The 23,228-nt window shown below is 36.5% G+C and overlaps 1 protein-coding gene across 1 annotated transcript; it reads right to left on the reverse strand.

Moving 5' to 3' along the window:
* Window positions 1–554: 554 nt before the first annotated feature.
* LOC145568229 (vicilin Jug r 6.0101-like) lies at window positions 555–4,445 on the reverse strand. Its single transcript, XM_081627663.1, has 6 exons — window positions 3,770–4,445; window positions 2,112–2,287; window positions 1,949–2,029; window positions 1,593–1,865; window positions 1,155–1,485; window positions 555–990 (listed from the first exon to the last, which is right to left on the reverse strand). The coding sequence occupies exons 1-6, from the start codon at window positions 4,428–4,430 to the stop codon at window positions 830–832; spliced, it is 1,683 nt and encodes a 560-aa protein (XP_081483789.1). The 5' UTR covers window positions 4,431–4,445; the 3' UTR covers window positions 555–829.
* Window positions 4,446–23,228: the final 18,783 nt, after the last annotated feature.

Below are 23,228 nucleotides of genomic sequence, written 5' to 3' on the forward strand. Positions count from 1 at the left end.
GAGAATTTCAATAAACTAAATTAAAAATAAAATTAGTTATAACAAATTAATTGATGGAAAAAGCATTATTGTAGCTAAAGGAAAAGCGTTATTGTAGCTAAAGTTAACATTGTACTATACTTACTGTAGTTTTTAGCTGTCTCAATTTCTCAAATATTGTTGTAAGGTTACAAGCTAAGGTTTTTTTCCCGGCCCCTATCTTAATCTCTTAATTAATTAATGCCTGAATAAACCAAAACATATTCGATTAAAGGCAAACAACACGGCACTGCTCTCATGTATTTGTTCTACGAGGATGTGATTAATGCTAGTGCTAGCTTTACTTATTTTAATTGTATGCATGTTAAGCGTAGTGGGAATGTACTTGCTCATAGTATTGCTCGTTGGAATACTTCTAACTTTTCGGAGTGCATATGTATGTCTTCTTTTCCCCAAAGTTTAATCACTTTGACGGAAATTGACTTATGCTAATAAAATCTTCGCTTGCTTGCTTCAAAAAGAGAGAGAGAGAGAGAAAAAAAAAAAAAAAAAAAAATATGAAGAATAGAAAGAAGTTGCACAACAAAAACTGGTAGTACATTTTATTACCACCTGAACTCACCTCCTCATACTATTATTTATGTAACAAAGTTTGGTTAACTTCGGCTGTTACACTTATGATCGAGGAGAGTATCTACAACAACAAGAACTACACAGGAAAACTAAATTACACAACAAGAACGGATCCTTTTTACTCTCTACAAAACCAAACAGCTTTCAAAACTCGGGATTGGTTAGTCTCATTCCTTAGCCTTAGCCTCAGTCTCGGAGTCAGACTCTTTCTGGCATCTTAGATGATGGAGTAGCCTCGGCGGTGCTCCTGCTGCCTCGGCCCTTTGAAGAAGAACTCTTCTTCTTGATTCCTAAACACCTCATCCACCTCCTCTGCTGAGGTTGCGAAGGCCAACTCCTTTGCCTCCTTCTCAATGTTCTTCAGTATATTCCTTTGTCCTGTGTTTTACACACATGAGATATACCATTATTATCAGAATAAATATGAAATGTAACCCATAATTGGCTAGTATGATCAAAATGAATAACTAAAAATAAATTAATCTAGTACATATAAAGATGTTTACTAGATAAGTTGTACAAGTATCTGTTGTGTTTTTTACCTGCAAGTGGGAATTTATGGTTGTTCTCGGCATTGATCTCAAAGCAGATGACCTCTAAGTTTTCATCCTCAGAAGCTACAGTGACGAAGGGGTGACCAGGAGGGACTACGAACACCGAGCCTTCTCTGAGCTCTGAGTTGATCTTCTCATAGTGGACCGGGGATGTCTCCTCTTCGCCTCGCCTGCTTTTCTCACTGTGGCGGTGGTGGTGCTGCTGCTTGTGGCCAGACTTAGATACATGGGGACATGCCATCTCAAAGTAACCTTTTCCATTTAGCACCACCGCTATCTTTGTGGCCCTTGAGTTGTAGTATGGAGTGTGCATGGATCCCTGTCAAACGAAAACATCATCATCAATATTAACACAATTTTGATACAAAAAGCATTAAAACAAATCACTAACAACATAACTTTAGTGACGGTTCACCATTGACAAACCTGAGTGATGTTTGCAAAGGCAACAGCAACATCGAGGTCTCGAAGTTGTCGGTAATCGTTAGAATCAACTTCAAAGAGTGACCCAAAATCATTAGATTCTCTAGGATTCTGCCTTAAGAGATGAAATGGGGCTGAACCCCTTGAACCCTTCCCTCCAAATGGCCAGTGGCTGCCTTTTTCATGGGTCAAAGCCCTGATTTGTTCCTCAGATGCCTTTATTATAGCTCCCTCTCTCTGCTGTGAGAATATCCTCTTTAGACTATCCTCTGATGTCTGCAATCAATATAAGTATGTCAGTGTTGCAGGCATTGATATATGAGTATTTTTTGAATTAATCCTGACTGAAAGATGTTTACCTTAAAGGCGGCTTCGAGTATGTCAGAGCTGAAGGCGTTGAAGTATGATTCTGGGTTGTCGCCTCCTGGCCCAAAGAATGACTAAAGCCACAGAATAATTCATAAAATTAGAAAAACTACTTACATGAAAAATATTGTACAAGGAATAATTTAAGTAAATTACCTCAAACTTTCCGATGTTCGAAACAGGATTGATGACCTTGACCAAGATTAATTTGTCATTGTTTCCTCTGTTGATCAAATATGCAGTCACTCCAGCAGGTATCACCATCACATGACCATGTTCTATATTGAAGCTCTCCCTCCTGTCTGTGTAAACTAGACTCACGGTACCCTTTCCTAATATCAATCCAAAAACAACAAATATACATAAATACATTAATAAAAAAAATAAATAATAAAGTTCAACCTATATTAATGATAATTAAATACGAAGTACATAATTCTTTAAAATGGAGTTAAAGTGTCTTAAACATGGATGTAATGTGAAATGAAGGTAAACTTTACATAGATTAGGCCTCTAAAGAGTATCACTCGCAATACAATTCAATTCTATCATCTAGGCAATTAAGAATCCTAATTCTAATGCAATTTAGAATCCTAATTCTATTCAAAGTGCATGTATTGTAAACGAAGGTGATATAATTTTACATAGATCAGGACTCTCGGAATACTACTTGTAACAGAATTATATCATCTAGGCTTCAAAGAATCCTAATTCTATCTAAAGAGGGACTACTTCTCTCATCATAAACCTATAAATATAGGTCCATACAACCAAGTTATTCCCACAACCAGCAATCAGCTTTATCAACCATAAGCAAGAAAATCACACACTACAAAACAATGGCTCGTCAACTTTTCCTCCTCTCAGTTTTCGTTTTTCTCCTTTCAATTTCTTGTGCCTTGGCAACTGATTCTTCTAATGCAACTGATTCACCTAATACATCTTTTGTCAAAAAGACTTGTAACAGTGCCACAAACGTTACCCTGTGCTTAAACACCCTTCTCCCCCAAGCCGGCCGCATCAACAGCCATCCCAAAAAGGCCACAAGCCTCGCCATCATGGCAACCATAACCGAGGTTCAGACTGCTACTAGCAAACTTACCCACCAAGCCAAACAACCTAAACTCAAAACCCATGAAATTAACTCCCTCAATGAATGCAGTAGCATGATCTCTGACTCAGTCTTGGGATTGAACCAATCATTGGAGGCAACCAATCACTTGGGTGGCGGCAGTAAGGCGGATAAGGAATCCAAGAGACAAAGCATGGTAAACGACGTAAGGACAGTCCTTAATGCTATCAATCACTGCACAACTTATTTGCAAAGCTCACATGCTAGAGATGTTCTGCTCAAACGAGTTGACGATATTGTCACACCACTCAATCAGCTTGCTACTAACGCCGTTGATCTCATCCATCACATGGTGTTTTAATTAACTCGATTATCCCTATCTAATATTCTTATTACTTAGATTATTGTTACTATCCACAATTAGTTTTCTATATGTTCTCAATAGTCAATTAGAATTGCATCTGTATGCAGTTTTATTAGATTATTAGTTTATCATTATTTGCATTATTTCTTTATGTTTCTATGCACAATTAGTTTATTGCTTTTATTATGTAATTTTATCTTATAGTAATTATGGATTATTTTTTCTCAATTTTCATTCACTGACCAAGTAACCTATATAACACTGACAAAGTAACCCCTCACATATAAGAATTTGTGTATATTTTATTGCTCCAAAAAAAAAAAAAAAATCCAGACAAAACTTAAAAAAAAAAAACAAGTAGCGGTAAAATATACTTACCCTGGGCAACAAAGAGGACAACATCAGCATCCCAGTGATTAGGAACAACAAAAGTCTGAGGATTAGCCTCAAAGATCAACACCCTAAAATTCTCAATCCCTTTAAAAAGTTTAGACCTTTTTGTAAACTTCTGAAGAACTCTCACTCTCCCTTCTTCTGCCTTTAGTTTTGTACTCCAATGTTGATCATCAAACACATAAGGCCTACCTTTACCACTGCTCTCTTCCTCCTCTTCCTCTTCATCTTCGCTTCTCACCTTTTTCCTTCCTACAATCTCATCATCCTCATCTCTCCTCCTCCTAATCTCCCTCTCCTGCTCTATCTTCCTCTGCTCGCACTCGCTCTCGCAGACCTGCTCCTGTCTCTTACCCTCCTTCTCCTCCTGGCACCTCTGCCTGCACTCTCTGTACTCCTTTCCGGGGTCGTGCCGCGACTGCGGCTCATCCCTCTGCTCTTTCCTCTCCTTCTCTCTGATGTACTCCTCACAGGCAGTCTCACACTGATGCCTCTGTCTGCTGTCAAGCTGCCTCTGCTGCCTGCAGTGTTCCTTGCATAGTCTCACCTGTTGATCTTCCTTAGATACAGAGAGACTAGCGCATAACACTACTAGCAGAGAAAACACCAGCAGAATTACAGACACTTTCCCTTTTAACAACCCCATCTTTTTTTTTTAACTACTTATTCTGTATTTTTTCAGCTAGGCTTTTTATCAAACAGTTGGTGTGCACTGCTTTGGTTGATGAATTAACTGGGTTGAATGATGATGTTTATATAAGTGATCAAATGGGTAGTGAGAATTTGGGGTTTCCATGCATACTGCCATCTGTAAATGGGTTTTGATTAACGTGGCAAATGTAAGGAAGAATATGATCGCCGTGTAAGAAAAAGGACAGATGCTGAAAGAATGGTATATTTTGTAGAAGTTTTGATTTAGATGTTGATGAGTGAGTGAAGTAGTGGAGTGGAGTGGAGTGAGTGACAAAGTCGAGTATATCATAAAATTTTGAGATTGGAATGAATTAAATGGGTAAATTGGCAGGTTGTTGATGCTGTTAGATCAGTACGGAATTGCGCTGATTTTGAGAGTTTTGTTGTTTAGTGGTATTGTGTACGGAGTATTATACGCCTATACGAAGTACAAAGACAGGAGCAAATACCAAGTTAGTCTTAACAGGTTCAAATTTCACCAAATTAAGGGCCTGTTCATATTTACTTAATTTCAGTTCAGTTCAGTTCCGTTCCAATCAGTTTAGTTCAGCTCTTAATTTCCCTCTCATATAAAATATTCATTTCAGCTCAATTCAGTTCAGTTCAGTTCAGTTCAGTTCCGTTCCAATCAGTTCAGTTCAGTAAATATGAACAGGCCCTAAGGTGTTTAGGAATGGTCGAATGGAAACTTCCTTGCTTTTTATTGAAATATGATCAGAGTCATTCTCTAAATTTAAAGTACGGATCAGTGACAGGTACAAGAATATGGGGATAGAGGTTCGAATGGTGTTTGATGGCTTTTCTTTTTCTTTAAAGTTGCTGAATAATAGTTGGCTTATTAAGTCATAAATCTTTTTGTAAAACTCTAGATTAGTTATTTGAAGTTTTGAACCCTAAATACATAGATGAAGTCTAATTAAAACCTACCTCCAAGTCTCCAACAAATATGATCACTAATTGTTTAAAATGGCCTAAAAAAGTGACTTCTTATCAAGCAAGATGAAGCATATTAATACGAAGTATCACATATCCCGAGTAAGAAAACAAAAAATTGCAGCTGTTATTCAATGATTTAACAGTGCAGTACATGATAGTCATCGGAGCATAGGAGTGAATGTAGCTCATCATAATGGATATGTACACTTTTAAAGAATTGGGACTCTGGATAACTTATCCAAAAGAGTGACAAATCAAAAACAAATTTTATGCTAACATTCTGTTCTTTAAACTCATGACTAGAGCTAGGTATGAGCTAGGACGGTCAAGCACGGCACAATCGTGTCCCAGCATACCTAAGCTCGGCACAAGTGCTACACGAGAGACAAATCAGTGGGCTATGGGTCGCATATGGACATCATGTCAAGCCTAGCACAAGCATGATGGTATGTTGGATTGATTCAAAGCATTTCCTTTATTTTAGGATAAGAATTGTTGAATATCGGTTAGTTCCTATTAGTAGTAGAATGCTATGTTGATTTTATTAAGTTGTTGAATTAGTGATGTAAAACGTGGGTTGTTAGTTGCTATTTTTTATTTTTTTTTAGTGGCATTATGTAAGTCTATTTATATGGCTTAGTATTTTCAATTTCTAATGGAATGTAATCAGATTGATAAAATATCTCTCTTATCTCTCTCTTTATAGTTTCTATTGCCAAGCTCATAGCCTCATACCCATCTCTATAATTGGGATTTTTTTTGCTTAATCAATGCATTATACAAACATGAATATTTTTAGTTAATCACTTTTTTTTTTTTTTTTTTGAGAAATTTCAGTTAATCACTTAGAAATATATATATATTAAAAATAAATAAATAAATAATCATATATTTTAAAAGTCATAGTAAGATCGATCACTCTGAGCCAAACACAGAGGTCGAACAAATCTGAAATTGAAATTTATATTCTAGCTTAATCGTTCTACTGTTGTAAGTCCTATTGTCAACAATATTATTATTCTATTTTGTAGTAAAAAAAAAAAAAAAATATTATCTAGAGGCTATATTATAAAAATCTCCCAATGTTACCCGATTAGCATGAAAAATACTACGCATACTGCAGTTTGAGAGAGAATTTATGGGTGCGTTGCTGCCTCCTGAATTCAACATCCTAGTTTCGTGCCTGTAAACAAGAAGAAAATAAATAGCATCCATTTAGTTAATCTATGATCAAAGGACTACAATTCTTATGAATGAACATACTACGGTCAGCTTTTAATGCCTTCTCGTTTGTAATATAGGTTAGATACATTGCATAAATAACATGAAGGGGTTAGTGAGCTGAATTTAACCGACCCGACCAGAGATCGGTGTTGGACCGGTCAAGTTAACATGTGAAGTATGGGGGTGACCAGCACAAACTAACCTACCGAAGGCTAAAATAGTTAGCCCAAACATTATGGACGGATTTTAATGAGAAATACGCAAAACTCTTAGCTTGACGCCTTGATTCACCTTGCCCGGAACAATTATTGCTCGTGAATCAGACCAAACTGCATTTAACTGACCCATTGGCCATTACAAGGGGCCAACCCATGTATAAATCAGCCCCAGCTAATATATAGACTGTCACATAGGACTATAGGAGTACACATCTACAATGAAGCATGAAGATTACTTACATCCGTATTAGTTCGGCCACAAGCGTTCTCACACTGAGCGTTGCACGAGTCTACAGTTGGTCGGCCCACAGTTGGTCGGCCAGCAGATCCTACATTGTCGATCTCTTCCATGCATCGATCAAAACACCCAGGATCACATCGTTCAATCCTAGACACTGCTGAAACCTCAACCATATTCACGGCAAAAATAACTACTACACACAACACAAACACAGCAGCAACCTTGTTGGCCATTTTGTTCTTGGTCACTTATTTTTCTTCACTTTTGTAAATTTGAAGTTGATTATTCACAGGCGAGTTTTTATAGGAGAAAGAGCTTATTTTATAACTCTACAAGGCTTGAGAAGTTTTTGCTACTATTTTTAGACATTTGAATATAAACCAACAAATAGGTCAAAAGACCATCAACTGCTACCAAAAATCCCTCGGCAATTCAGCATTGCCCAAATCAGTCTATAAAACTTGTGGCTGTAATGCTGTATTTACCTGAGGATTTAAATCATGTGCGAACACTGAAATTATGCTCCAACAATCATTTCCATTGTTGCTAGAGAAAAAAGGTAGTCCAGTCTATTATTACTCCATTGCCAAAAAAAATAAAAAAAAACATTTCCATCTTTCCTTTAACATCAATTATTCATCTATATGACGGAACAAAAACAATCATAGATACCACAAAATAATAAACTAAATAAAGTTCGAAATATTTTAATGATTTTAACATGATGTCGAGTATAAAATTACAAGATATCTGATTCCAACCAAAAACAAAAGACTTAAATTGAAAACAGCACAAAAGTATGTAATACTCCAATATTGAAGCGTGAATAGGATTATATTCTCTGAAAATCAAAGTCTTAACATTTCAAAACCGTACAGGCTGAGTAGTCCACACCTTTAAAGGTCACGAAATAGAAAGCCTAGTCTAAGAAAACATAAAACAGCTTCTGCTGTGATTCCAATGCTACACTTCAGGTCTTCAACGGTACTGAAAAAACAAAAACAAAGAAATAGGTCAGATGATATAAAATACAGGCAACGACCTTCACTTAAAACACAACAAATTAAATAGAAGTACAATGGAAAGCCAAAACACTCTTAAACAATACTGGCAACAAGTATAAGAGGCATCACCAATCGAAATGGCTTAGTCGAGTGATGCCTATGATCATAGTAACAAGTAATTGAATAGCAAACATGTAGGGTAGAGTAGAGGAAGACAGAGTTAACACTTTCAAAGCTTTCAAACATTGGAAGGACATGGATTGTTAAAAGGGGAAGGGTAATGGATCCCTTCAATTCCCTTCCCTTTACTTCCCTTCCCCTTCCAGCTTACGTTCTTTCTCCCCGTCCTATATCAAACATGACAAAATATTGATCCCCACTCTAGTCTCTACCTCCCCAGCCATTAAATCCAAATTTTCAGATTCACCACACAATAAGGTTTACCAGTGGATATTTTCCCAACTGCAAATCATCGACATAAAAGTTCCAGGCATGTTCTTTACTATTCAATGTTCATAGACTCTCACTGCGAAAGCAACCAAAAGATAGGACTATAATCATATTCAACCAACAACAAGAACTCCTTAGTAAACTTGATCATCTTTAAATGTAAAATAATGTTTCGTCTTAGCAGAGCATTAAAGGTTAGTACGGACTACCCCATCAAAAAAAACAAAAAAAAAAAGTTAGTTCGGACTACAGAGTAGCTAAAAACCACAAGTAAACAGCTGACTAGATCATCCAAGTTCTTCCCCAAAAACTGATGGAGTGGGATTGAAGTAAAAGTTCCAATAAAAAAAATTCCGACACTAATTGCTAGCAAAATTACACACAGCAGCATCCACATTGCAATTTTCAAATAGCACCAATCACAAGAGTATCTATTAATCATCTGAAACTACAAATCAACACAGCAAACACCATAGTTCAAATTAATACATCATCGAACCAACTCATAGCAACTCCCATTACGTCTCCTCAAAGTTTCAAATTGTACAGGCAAATCAGGATATCAAGGTCACAGAACCAAGTCAACAATGACAAGATTGTCTCACCGATCACAACTAGACCTCAGCTTAAAACCTATGTTACTCGGACTCTTCGTTTTACCTCAAGTACCCGTGTCGGACCCTCGACACTTGGACATGGGTATGACACTCGGACACTTCATTTTAGTTCAAAATCATAAAATTTTTCCACAAAGTAGCCGAGTCGGACACTTGGACACATACCCGTGTCGGACATGGGTACCCGAGTCCGAGTAACATAGCTTAAAACTACTCCGTAGTAATCAATTTATCAAGATGTACGGAGCTCAACCTCAAACATTCTAAGCTAAATAGAAGCACATAAGCTCAAATTAATTATCGACACCAATAACTCAAATAATTAACTCCGCCTCTGGCACCGATTATTTCAACCTCCAACACTCACAGCTCAATAAAAGCACAACAACTCAACAAACTAAACAGAATGGAAAAACACATGAATCTAACATTCATTTATACACTAATTTCGCTTACATTACTATCCTATCTTAGCTAATAACAAATTAAAACCATTAATTTCCCGATTCACAAGCATAAGATCAGAGATAGCAAAATCACAATGCAGAATCAATTAATCAAGTCAATAATATCAGGTCAATGCAGAATCCAATAATATCAGGTCAATTAATCAAGTTTAACAAAATCAATCATGCCAGTAAACCAAATTTAACAAATATAATCATGTAGATAAACAAATAAAAAATAAAAAAAAAAAGTTAATTTGGTAAAAATTAACCTTGATGAAACCGATTTCCTTGGCATTGCTGCGGAAGCATTGCCTGCAGCACATCAAACCATACTTGCGGATGATTGCGTGAGGGTTGCCGCAAACTCGGCTGCCATAAATTAAGCAAATCAATGTCAAATAAAACACATAATTAATCGAAAAAAATGGATTAAAATTGGAATCTGCTGAGTTTTGGAAAGAGAGAAGGATTACCAGGCGCGAGATCCAGGACCGTAGTTCTTAGGGTGAGCATTCCAGATGTTAGAGTGACCCATTTTCTTCTTCGATTGACGATTTCGGATAACCCTAGAACAAGAAGAGTAAAGCGCCGCTTCTGTTTCTGAAAACCCTAGCAATCTGAATTTTGTGAGATGTAAATGATGGGTTTTTAATCACTGTGTCAACACAATCACCACCGTGCTCAAACGCGCCGTTTTTGTGGTTTTTTTTTAAAAAAAAAAAATCAATTAAATAAAAATAATTTCAATTCAACAAAAATCAAGTTAACAAAAACAAAAAAAAAAAACATTTCAACAAAAATCATTCTTTAAAAAAGACGACAAATAAACTATACTTATCAAAGTTATAATTAATCTTATACATGATATCAAATCCGATAACTAATACGGAGTATTATACATTTGTACATCATTATATTCTCTCTTTAAACCAAATGCAGCAAAATGTTACTTCATATTAAAATACTTGTACATGCCAAAACTTAATGAGGCTTATCATTAATGTTGTATCATCAATGGTAAATGGTTTTTATTTTTGCTAAGTACACTAATCTTAAGATGGTAAAACGATCTTACATAAATATTTTTCTTTATTTATCTGCATTTGAGCTTTGAAAACAATTAATACTTAATTCTTTTTTTATCACTCGTTAGAGTCAAAATATATATTTAACTTTGCAACATTAGTGCTCAGTATCCATGACTAAAGATGGCAACGGGACAGGCCGGCCCAAGACCTGACACAACCTGACATGAAAAAAGCATGGCACGTTACATGCGTGTCAGGTCATGAGCCGCCTTTATTTGGGAGAAGCACGACACGATTTGACCTGGCACGACAAAGCATGCTAGAATTAATGAAATTTTGCTTAGGCACACAAGCCCGACACGACAGCCTGTACCATGCAGAGACAACCTTTTCAAAATTTCGACACGACACAACACATAACTCGTGGACTAAGCCATGGGCCGGACCTAACTAACCCTAAAGCATGGGCCCGAAACGACCCAGAGTCATCTTTATCGATGACATGTCAATGGATTAACAATGATACTAGATACATGTAAATATTTGATACTAGTCTGCTATTGTAGTTAGTGAATGTTACAATTTAATCATTATTAAATGAAGGGTAATGCTATATGTAACCCTAAGGGCTATATATAAGCATTAAATACACTCTTGATAATTGTATAAAATTAGATTTTCATGACAAAAACACGTGTAAATCAGTGTTTATATTTTGATGATTTATTAACTTTTTATGATTTTTAAGTGTAAATTTAATGTTTATATGTAGCCATAAGGGCTATGTTAGATGAAAAGTAATAATACTCTTAAAATTCTGTTATACTCTACTCTTTAAAAATTAAAATACTACTTTGTATAACATTTTCTACGTATATGTATTTAATCATCCTTACAAAAACATAACCACAACATTATATGTTGAAAAATACCAAACAAAGCTTGATGGAGTTGGTGGGGAACTCACCTTGTGACTTTGAGGTTATGAGTTCAAGCCCCACCAACTACAAAATGCTTGGGAGTAGGGGGATTCCTCACTCTCAAGTGATGACCTACGAAACTGGACTGACTAAATCTGTGAGAGGTGTCGGTTAATAGGGTCCTTCTTCTTACCCTTAAAAAAAAATTAAATTAAATTAAATTAAATTATATGTTGAAAGATTATTATGCGAATGAATTCAATCAATCCATTAATTTTACAACCACCTTGTGGATTTGACTTAAAATTGTGAGGTAGCCCGGCCCAAAAATACGTACTTATCCTCAATACACAGCCACACAGGTACTCCAAAATTAAGGTTAGCATAAAAGAATCTCTTTCCCTCCACAGCTCTACTCTTTCAAAATCAATTCAGTTTGCAGAACAAGTTTGCAGACTGCTTTAATTGATTCTTCTAAACTATGCACACTAGAAAGAAAAGAGTACAATGTTCAACTATGCTAACCGCAGGTTTGCAGCAGTCCCTAGTGCAAGTGCCAAAAACAAGTGTTACTTGTCAAATGAACAGCAACGATACATGACCAAAGACTACAGCATTATTTGCTCAGGCGAACAACACATCTACCACCCATCTCGATTAAATAGGAACCCAATCTTGAAGAAATCACAGAATTCAGTAACCCTTTTTATGGGAGGTAAATTGATTCTAAATAAACAAAAATAACACCAATATATTCCAGGGCAATAGCTTGTAAAACAGCAGGAAACTGCATTCCAGGGCAAGAACATAACCTATATATTTGAAACATTCAAATCTAATCCATTCATAGAATCATAGCAGATTAAAATTCCAATGGCACACAGGTCCAGTTGTTTTACATACTCCAAAGTCTAACATTTAAGCAAAAAAAATAAAAAAAAAAGGTGTTCCATAACTCAATCTACAAAAACTTCAGAGCTGCTTCTGCATTGCTGCCAAATTGCACTTCAGCGGTACTGAAAGAGGAAAAATAGAAGTTATACTTTATGAATCAAAACATTTCCTTGGTAATTCAAACATACAACTCAAGTTACAAGAAAAAATCCGCCAAATTAACAAAGTATGTCCAACTTCCTTGAATAAAAGTTGGTAATAGACTAATAGTAGTCATTAAAGCCCCTGAACTTCATAGCAACCTTTCAGTTCGAAAGATATCAGATAGGTGATGAATATTGTCCTACTAACATGCAATTTCTCCTCTTAAAAGCTAATAAATGGAATACAAGTTCACCAGGAAATTAAAGATAAGTATATGACATATCCTCGATAACGGCATATTGCATAGGCTGATACATGATTCAAGAGATTCAGTACAAATTACAAAAACTCAGCACAATCTTGCCAACTTCAAGTTAACAGCCTACCACACACTTTATATTTATTCCAAACAAAGAAAGCCGGATAAATGTGTATAGCATAATATCCTCCTCTAAACAAAGTCAACACATAAGCAACATTGTAATTGCATTCCTGTTTCACCTTCCTAATTCTTTAGGTGTAATATAGGAAAACCATATGTTTGTCACTGATGCATCTTTCTCCAAAAGCAATGATCTTCTTCCAAATAACATATTTTCCCCAACAATAACGCCATACATTGTTTACAAACCCCAAACTAAACACCGCAAAGACAAAGTTTACCATCCCAAGCAAGAATCATTATGCTGATAAAACAGTTGAGAATATCGTACTGATAAGCCAAAAACACTTCAATACAACATACTAAGTTTCCTAAAGCCTAAAAATCTGTCAATGAGCACCAGCTATAAATTGATGTTACATAACACTCCCAATTCCCAATCCCTAAAAAGACATTGCAATATCTCCAAGTGCAATATCATCATCAAAAAGCTCATTTCAAACTACATTCTCCGAACTCTTCACTTCACCTCAAGTACTGATGTCAAATACAGGACACCCATATGTCTACAATGTTACAACATCTAAACACTTCACTATTAACAAAATCAAGATAGAAGCCCCCAAAAATTAAAGTAAAATTTTTAACCTCAAAATTACTTGAAATTAGCACAGTTTATGCATAATGGATATATGAAAACAGAGAGAATTGACAAGTTAATTCACATTAAGGTCTACAAATTAATGGAGATTAAACAATAACACATATACATATAATCAAACCCACAACACCCTCTCAAATAATCCGGCAAAATCAGCAAAAAAAAAATGTAAATTATTTTTTTAAAAATATATTAATTCTAATAATTATGTCAAATAAAGTATACCTTGATGAAACCAATTTCCTTGGCATTGCTACGGAAGCATTGTCTGCAGCACATCAAGCCATACTTGCGAATGATTGCGTGAGGATTCCCGCAAACTCGGCTGCCAAAATTTGAATGAAAATAAACAAACAAATTAAACCCAGAAAAATTAGAACAGATAAATTTGAAATTCTGAGTAAAAAAAGATGGATTACCAAGCGCGAGATCCAGGACCGTAGTTCTTAGGGTGAGCGTTCCAGATGTTAGAGTGCCCCATTTTCGTTACTTTTTCCGGCGCTTTCAAAAGCTCTCTATAAACCCTAGAAATTATGTCGATAATTTAGGGAGATGAGAAAGGGGTTTTATTTGCTGGATTTTAGATCCAACACCCAACAACTTAGGGTTCGTTTGGCAGCAGTTTTCTGTTTTTTTGGTTTTTTGTTTTTTAAAAGTATATTATATATGTCACATAATGAATCAAAATTTATTTAGTCTTGTTAAAATCATGATAATTTTGAAAACTGACAACCGAAAAGTGGAAACACCTTTTTCTGGTTTCCTATTTTTGGTTTTTAGTTTTCAAAAAAACAGGAAACTAAAAACCAAAAATGATGCCAAACAAGCCCTTAACTTCTCCAACGCGTTGTTTTGGTCTTTTTCTTCTAGGGCATTTGTAAGATAAGACTAGTAGAGTAAATCAATATCTAATTAATTTGTTACTCCCTTAGTCCCTTACTCGTATTAGCCAATGATACTTGTATAATTGTAAACTACGTACTTTTTGAATTTTGACTATGTATAAGATGAACATGAGATTCAGTAGTACGAGTAGAAGTGTCAACTGAGATGTTTGGGTCTGGTTCGGTGAAATCGAGTCAGATTTACAATAAACTGAAGTCATGCTAAAAACGAGTCGAAATATAATTTTTTTTTTTTTTAAGCTGGCCAGATTTTAAAATTTCTAATTACGATTAGTATTTATGTATTTATCCTTGCCGGTAAATTTAGTTGTCAATTATCATCCACTTGTATTTGCCTCGATTGTATTCACATTCATTTTAATTGCTTAAGAGCTAGTAAAATGGTATAGATTAGCTTATCGAAGTATATCTTACATTTCAAATGAGATGCTATTTGCTATAATTTTTTGTTCTATGAACCATTTCGAGAGCTTATTTGCTCATCTACTGCCCTCTAAAATAACAAACGAGTCACATAAATAAACTTAGTTACACAAGAGTGCATGATGAATTTTGCACATATTTTGCTACATCTCAATTCTTATGATTTATGTCTCGGCGTGGATAGAGTCACAAGGACAATGATGTATATATAATTTGATCTTAGTACCACCCTTCAATACTTTAACCAACAAAGTTAGTTAACATCCACTTATAAATGCAAATTATGTTTAACTTCTTAAGCATTTATGTGGAATTTAAGAGTCAGATTATGTTTGTGTATTTCATCAATTTGTATGTCTATTCACAAGATTGGAATTGACAAATTAACCACTCAATTTTCGAGGAGAATTCACCCTTCATCCTATTAAATCTGAGTGCATAACTCCTAGTTTGCATTATGATGGGCAATATTGTTGGAGTTATTCTCTTATTCCTATATTACAACTCCAAGACTAGGTTCATCAATTTTGCTTCAAAAGATCAAAACTCAAATTTGATTGCCTTAATTAATATCAATCAGTTGACTTTGATTATCACCATTTTCTCACTAACCGTTTGCTTATTGATACTCTACAAAGTTGGAAGCTAATTGATAGACATGCATAATTAAAGGGAGGTAATTTGATACTCTTTGACTTTGGGGTATGCATGTTTTCCTGTGAGTAATGAGCTAGTAGTCTAGGTTCATAAATAAGAAATTGATTTGTTCACTTATTTTAAGGGAGATTGATACTCCTTGATTTTGGGTGATTGCATAATAACCGTGAGGGGTTGCCTCTTTGGGGTGGAGTGCTCCACTATAAATTGATGATCCTCCATTTCATTCAGATACACAAAAAAAATAACATACTACATCTTATTCTTTACTCCAAAATGATACACAATACTATAGTCTCTAATTGTTGGGCAATGTTCAAAGTGTTCTCAATCTAGCTCTTCGTGGTACACCGTAGAGTTGGAGTCGTGTATCCCTGGAGGTCGGTTGCTACGAGTCCGTGTGTACTGTACGGGGCAAATTCGACTTTAGGGCAGTGATTTATTGTCACGCCACGACAATTTCAGATAAGCCGTTCTAATTTTATCCTCTAGTAGTCATACAATATTATTCTATAATAGTTATACTTCTTACAATCTAAAGTCGAATTTTACTCATATATTATGGCCAATATTCCTACTGCTGTACCTCTTCATTCCACCATGTTACCCAATACCTTTATCCCTGACATGTCTAAATTAGACCCGTTTGACGAAAAAATTATAAGATGTGGTCTGATAAAATGGAATTCTTTTTGGGACAAATTGGTGTTGATTATACCTTGCTTGTTGATGTTGCTCCTGTTGACTCTGTTAGGGATTTTGTTAAGGATAATAAGACTTGTCGTGGAATGTTGTTGCATTATATGACTGCTCCCTTATACATGATTTATAGTAAGTCAAAAAATGCTAAGGATATTTGGGATGCGTTAAAGTCTAAATATGGTACTGATGATTTTGGGACTAAGAAGTATGCTTGTTCACGTTGGTTGAATTTCCGTATGTCTGATGATATGCCTGTTCTTGATCAAGTTCATGAGTATGAAAATTTATGTGCTGATATTATTGTTGAGGGTATGAAAATTTGTGACCAATTCCAAGCCAATTGCCTTCTTGAAAAATTACCCCCTTCTTGGCAAAACTTTGTTCATTCCATGAAACACAAACAAAAAGACCTTACCCTTCAAGAGTTAATTTCGGGGATCAAGATAGAGGAGCAAAATCGTATCCAAACCAAGGGGAAAACTCATGCCCATTCTTCTTCTGCTGCTAACCTTGTTGAATCTAAAAATGCAGGTAATAACAAAGGACCGAAAGGCAAAGGCCCTAATCAATTTCATGGGACCAAGAAGAACAATTTCAAAAACAAGAGGCCATTCAATGGCAAGTGTTATGCTTGCGGAAAAGATGGACACCTTGCAAAGAATTGTAGGGAAGGACATGGACCTGGAAAAAAGGAGAACAAAACACAGGTACATCTGGCCGAAGATGATATAATTGCTGCTGTCGTGTCAGAAGTGAACCTGGTAAGCAACATGACCGAATGGGTGCTAGATACTGGTGCAACTCGCCACATTTGTTCCAACAAGGAGATGTTCCAGGATTACCAGAAAGTATCCGAAGGAGAATGCGTCTTCATGGGAAACTCTAGCACTGTGAGTGTTCTTGGCAAAGGAAAAGCTTTTCTAAAATTAACTTCTGGAAAAACTATTGCTTTGCAAAATGTTTTACATGTACCTGAAATTCGCAGAAACCTCATTTCTGGTGCTTTATTAAACAAGGCTGGCATTAAATTAACTTTTGAATCTGATAAACTTGTACTCACCAGAATTGGAGATTTTGTGGGTAAGGGTTTTTGTAATGGGGGGCTTTTTGTGCTGGACATTGTGACTGATAATAAATTTGCTTCTACTTCTGTTTATATTGCTGAGTCTGTTTCTTTATGGCATTCTAGACTAGGTCATGTCAATGTGGCTTCTGTTAAACGTTTGAAACAACTTAGTCTAATTCCTGACTTTAGCAATACTACTTTTGATAAATGTGAAGTATGTGTAGAGGCTAAACACCCTAAAAAGGCTTTTAATAAAAGTGTGAATCGTTCCTCTAGTTTACTTGAATTAATTCATAGTGACTTAGGTGACTTTAAGAACACTATGAGTAGGGGAGGCAAACGATATTACATTACCTTTGTTGATGATTTTTCCCGCTTCACTAAAGTCTATTTACTAAACTCTAAAGATGAGGCTGAGGATAAATTTCTTATTTATAAAGCCGAGGTTGAAAACCAACTAAACCTTAAGATAAAAAGACTTAGATCCGACAGAGGTGGGGAATACGATGGGACTCCTCTTAAGAATTTTTGTGAAGCAAATGGGATAATTCATGAGGTAACCGCACCCTATACTCCTAAGCAAAATGGAATAGCTGAGCGGAAAAATAGAACTCTTAAAGAAATGATGAATGCCATGCTTATTAGCTCAGGTATGCCTATTTATATGTGGGGTGAACACTACTAGAAAACACCTTATTTCCGACGGAATCCCTCCGACGGACCATAATTTCCGTCGGAAGGTTTGAAATTTACGACGGAAATGTCATCCTCGAAAAATTTCGTCGGAAAATAGATCTTCCGACGGAAAATCCGTCGTACATTTTCCGTCGCAATTCAAAATTTCCGAGGAAATTTAATTCCGTCGGAAATTATTAAACACCAAAACTTGCAATCCCGTGCTTTACCAACAGAACAGAAGGGAAGAGAGAGAAAGAAAGGGGAAGAGAAGAGAGAGAAAGAGAAAAGGACCGCCACCGCCACCGCTACCGCCACCGCGTCCTTTTCTCCCATCCGTCCGCCGTCGGTGCGCCCTCAGGTAAGTGCCGTCGGTCCTTTTCTCGTATTTTTTTTTTTGTTTTTAATTTTCGAAGAACCCTAACTCGATTTTTCTCCAGCCACTGCCACCGCCACCACCACCGCGGTCTATTTTTCTCCCCTTCCTCCTTCGTCAGTGCGCACCTCAGGTAAGTGCCGAAATTTGTTTTTTTTTTTATTTTTTTTTTAATTTTTCAAGATCCTAACCCTAACTATCTCCAGCCACCGCCACCGCCACCGCCTCCGCCTGACGCGTTGTTTTCCTCCCCTTCATCCACTGTCGGTTCGCACCTCAGGTAAGTGCCGCAATTGGTTTTTTTTTTTTTTTTAATTTTTTTTTAATTTTCGAACAACCTAACCCCGAGGCTTCTCCAGCCACCGCCACCGCCACCGTCCCCTGAGGCTTCTCTGCCACCGCCACCGTCCGCTGAAGCTTCTCTGCCATCGCACCTCAGGTAAGCTTCTCTGTTATTTTTGTTTTTTTTGTTTTTTTTTATTATGTTAAACAATTTAATTAATTGAATCTCACATTACACACTCTAAATTATTAGTCAATTAAATTTATTTGTTGTAAGTGTGGTTTATTTTGGTGTAATTGTTAATAAAAAGGGTAGATCTAGAGTTTAATGACATTATAAAACTTAAAATTGTTAGTTTAGTTGATGAATGACATGTTAGTGAATATATAAATTTAATTGTATATAGAAATATGTTAGATTAGTTTATTTGGTTAAAAATAGGCATTAGTTTTGTTTATTTTGAAAATGGTTATTAACTTAGTTAAATCTAGTTTAATTATACATGTTAATTATTTATAATGTTAACATTTTTGTTAGTTTAGTTTATTTTAATTATGTATGTTAGGTTATTTGGTTAAAAATGGGCATTAGCTTTGTTTATTATGAAAAAAAATGTTAACTTAGTTAAATTAAGTTTGATATATGTTAATTTATAATGTTAACATTTTGTCATAGTTAAGTTTACTTTGGAAAAAATAATATGTTACTTTATTAAATAGCTTATTTAATTATGTATGTTAGTTTATTTGGTTTATAATAAGCATTAGTTTAGTTTCTTTTGATAAAAAAATATTAATTGCCATTTAGTTTATTTTAGTTAATTTAAAGGAGAATAACATATTATTTGCATTCCCATGACACTTTGATGGGTAATGAATATTCAACACATTTTGTGACTAATGTGATTAAACATTTGCGTGAGTTGTGTAGAAGTTGTAATCATGAAACGAATTGAACGAAGCTGGATGTATGAAAGGAAAGTTGGACAATCTGTTAATCCAGCCTTTGTGAAAGGGGTAGATGAATTCCTTAAATACGTGGAAGATCATCCCGAAAGTAGCAACCCCAATGAAGTTAGGTGTCCATGTTTTAAATGTAAGAACAAAAAGCTTTGGGACTCGGAAACGGTTAAACTTCATTTGTACCGGAACGGTTTTGTGTCATGGGGAAGGGTTTCCAGAAGTTCCTGAACGAGAGGTGAATGAATATCGTGAAATGGTCTTCGATGCTTTTGGTCATAATGAAGATGAAGACCGAGGGCATTCGGAAGAGGCGAGTGTTTCTGAAGAGGAGGAGCCTAATGCACAAGCTAAGCAATTTCTGGATTTGTTGAAGAATTCCGAACAACCATTATACGAAGGGAGTTCAATGTCTGTGTTGGAGATGGATGCTAGAATTACTAGTCTTAAGTGTGAGTATAATTTGCCCCACAGATGTGTTGACGGGTTTGCTTCTTTGGTGAATGAAGCGATTCCTGACAACAACCATATGGCAGACACATTCTATGAGGTGAAAAAGATTGTGAAGGGGTTGGAGTTGCCTCATGAAAAGATTCATGCATGCCCGAAAGGATGTATGCTGTTTTGGAAGGATGATGTGTTGTTAACCACATGTAGGGTGTGTGGTAGCGATCGATACAAGAAGACTTCTAAGGGTAGCTTAGTGCCTCTGAATGTTCTATTTTATTTCCCGATCACACCCAGGTTGCAAAGGCTCTATGCAACCAAGAATGTTGCGAAGGAAATGACATGGCATTCGAACAATCCTCGGGTTCAAGGCATGATGGCGCACCCTAGTGATACTGAAGCTTGGAAACATCTTGATAGTTGCTTTCCAGATTTTGCCAATGAGCCTCGTAATGTTCGACTTGGCTTGTGTACAGATGGTTTTGCTCCTCATGGTAAGTTTGGGGGACAGTATTCTTGTTGGCCTGTCATTTTGACCCCTTATAACTTGCCACCGTCGATGTGTATGAAAAGGCAATTCATGTTCCTTTCATTGCTCGTTCCCGGTCCGAAAAACCCTAAGGGCAACTTGGATGTGTATATGCAACCGCTGGTAGAAGAGTTGAAACAATTATGGGAAGTTGGGGCGAACACATATGACATTTCGAGGAAACAAAATTTCACACTTCGAGCAGCCATCCTTTGGACTATTAGTGACCCGGCGTATGGCATGTTGTCTGGTTGGACTACAGCGGGTAAGAAGGCTTGTCCTTATTGCATGGAGAAAAGCAAAGCATTTTGGCTTGACCATGGAGGAAAAGTTCCCTGGTTTGATTGTCATCGCCAATTCCTTCCAGTTGATCACCCTTTTCGAAAGAGTAAAACTGCATTTTGTAAAAACAAAGTCGAGAAAGGTTCACCACCACATATCATGTCTGGAGAGGAGTTGTGGGAATGTGTTAAAGACCTTCCAAGGGCAGTGGATGGGCCGGAAGCACTGAAACTTCTCAAAAAAGCCAAAAAAGGGTGGTTCAAGCAAAGCACGCTCTGGGACCTTCCTTATTGGAAGCATTTGCTCGTTCGTCACAACTTAGATGTCATGCACATTGAAAAGAACTTCTTTGATCAGTTAATTCACACTATCATGGATGTTAAAAAGCATACATGTGACACGCCATCTGCCCGAAATGACATTGCCAAATACTGTAAACGGCCACAACTCCATCTTCAGGAGGATGACAGGGGAAAAGAGTTCATGCCAAAAGCCCCATTCGCCCTTGACAAGGCTCAACGAAAAGTGTTGTGTGAGTGGGTTAAACAGTTGCGGTTTCCTGATGGATACGCCTCCAATCTGAGCAGATGCGTAGATTTGCAAGCATGTAAGCTTCATGGAATGAAGAGCCACGACTGTCATGTGTTCATGGAGAGGTTTTTGCCCACCGCCTTGAGGGAATTGCTCCCTATCCATGTTTGGAATGCGATTACAGAGATCAGTCTATTCTTCCGCGATTTGTGTTGCTACACAATCACAGTTAGTGACATGGAGCGGTTGGAGAAAAACATTGCTGAAATCCTTTGTAAGCTTGAGAAGGTTTTCCCCCCTGCTTTCTTTAACTCCATGGAGCATTTACCTATTCATTTGCCATATGAAGGCAAGTTATGTGGTCCTGTTCAATATAGATGGATGTATCCCTTCGAAAGGTAATTTCAACACCCTTTCACATCCTCTTTCTTAAAAACCATTCATTGTCATGACTTGTTCAATGTAATTGAAGGTTCTTGAATCACTTGAAACGAAAAATTGGGAACAAGGCTCGGGTTGAAGGTTCCATATGCAATGCTTATCTCTCTGAAGAGATAGCAAACTTCTGCTCAAATTACTTCCAAGCGTCGGTCGACACAAAAACACGAGATCTCGGTCGTAATGTGAATGTAGATGTTGATAGCAATATGGACAACGCAGATTTACCAGAGTTGTTCTCGGTGGACAGTGGTCGTGTCTCAACTGAGGGTAAAACTCGGTATTTAGATGACAAGGAACTCGAGTGTGCTCATTTGTTCGTGTTAAGAAACAGTGGTGTTCTTGGCGAATACGAAAGGTATTCAATTTAAGGAATGAATTGAATTCAAAGTTCTAAACAATTAAAATGTTTGAACTACTAATTTATCTTGGTTCATTTATGAAATAGGAAGTTTGAGGACTACATTCTTAGTACTCGACCTTACCTGCGTAGAGAAGAAGTCATGGAGAAATGTGAATCTCAATTCTCTGATTGGTTTCATCACAAGGTGATAGAAACTTTCTAGCTTTTATGTAAAAATGAATTATAGATGTTGCAACGTTATCAATTTGATGTATTGTGACATGTGTAGGTGGTTGAAGAAAAACCAAATTCGGATGTCTTGCAAGCATTGTCCATGCGCCCTTTCAAGCGTGTTTGAACATGGAAGCAGATTTTTGTTGGTGGATTTAAATTCCATACACATTCCCATGGCAAACACAAGTCTACCATGAATTATGGTGTGTGTGTGTCTAGTGAGGACGGTGGAGAGTACTTTGGGATTCTAGATGACATCATTGAACTAGTCTACACTGGTCCGGAAAAACAGTACAAGACTATTCTGTTTAAGTGTAGTTGGATGGATTGTGGTAGGGGTATGAACATACATGAACAATACAAGCTAGTGGAAGTAAATCATACTAAAAAATACCCCAAGTATGATCCCTTTGTGTTATCTTATCAAGTGACCCAAGTGTACTACGCATCCTACCCTAGCCTAAAACGGGATCGAGTTCAATGGTGGGCTGTGTTTAAAACACAAGCAAGGTCAGTTGTTGATGCTCCGGTAGACCTTGAGTTCTTACAGGCACCGTCCCCACAAGTACATGCTACGCTTTGTCCACCAAATGACATTCCTGACTATGACCTTGAAGATGATGATGAAGATGAAGATGATGATGTCGGCCTAATTATCTCAAGCGATGAGGATGACGAATCTAGTGTTGACTCTAGTGACAGTGACGAGGATGATGACATCGATGTGTTTTTA

This window comes from Chenopodium album, chromosome 11 (genome assembly GCF_948465745.1).
Source record: "Chenopodium album chromosome 11, dcCheAlbu1.1, whole genome shotgun sequence".
Taxonomy (NCBI): domain Eukaryota; kingdom Viridiplantae; phylum Streptophyta; class Magnoliopsida; order Caryophyllales; family Amaranthaceae; genus Chenopodium; species Chenopodium album.

What these genes read in the sequence shown, in the direction of transcription:
- LOC145568229 (XM_081627663.1), bottom strand. Translation starts at nt 4,430, where the DNA reads ATGGGGTTGTTAAAAGGGAAAGTGTCTGTAATTCTGCTGGTGTTTTCT. An exon ending in CGAACATCGGAAAGTTTGAG is followed by an intron (nt 2,030 to 2,111) that starts GTAATTTACTTA and finishes CTGTGGCTTTAG; the next exon opens with TCATTCTTTGGGCCAGGAGG. An exon ending in TACTCGAAGCCGCCTTTAAG is followed by an intron (nt 1,866 to 1,948) that starts GTAAACATCTTT and finishes TATTGATTGCAG; the next exon opens with ACATCAGAGGATAGTCTAAA.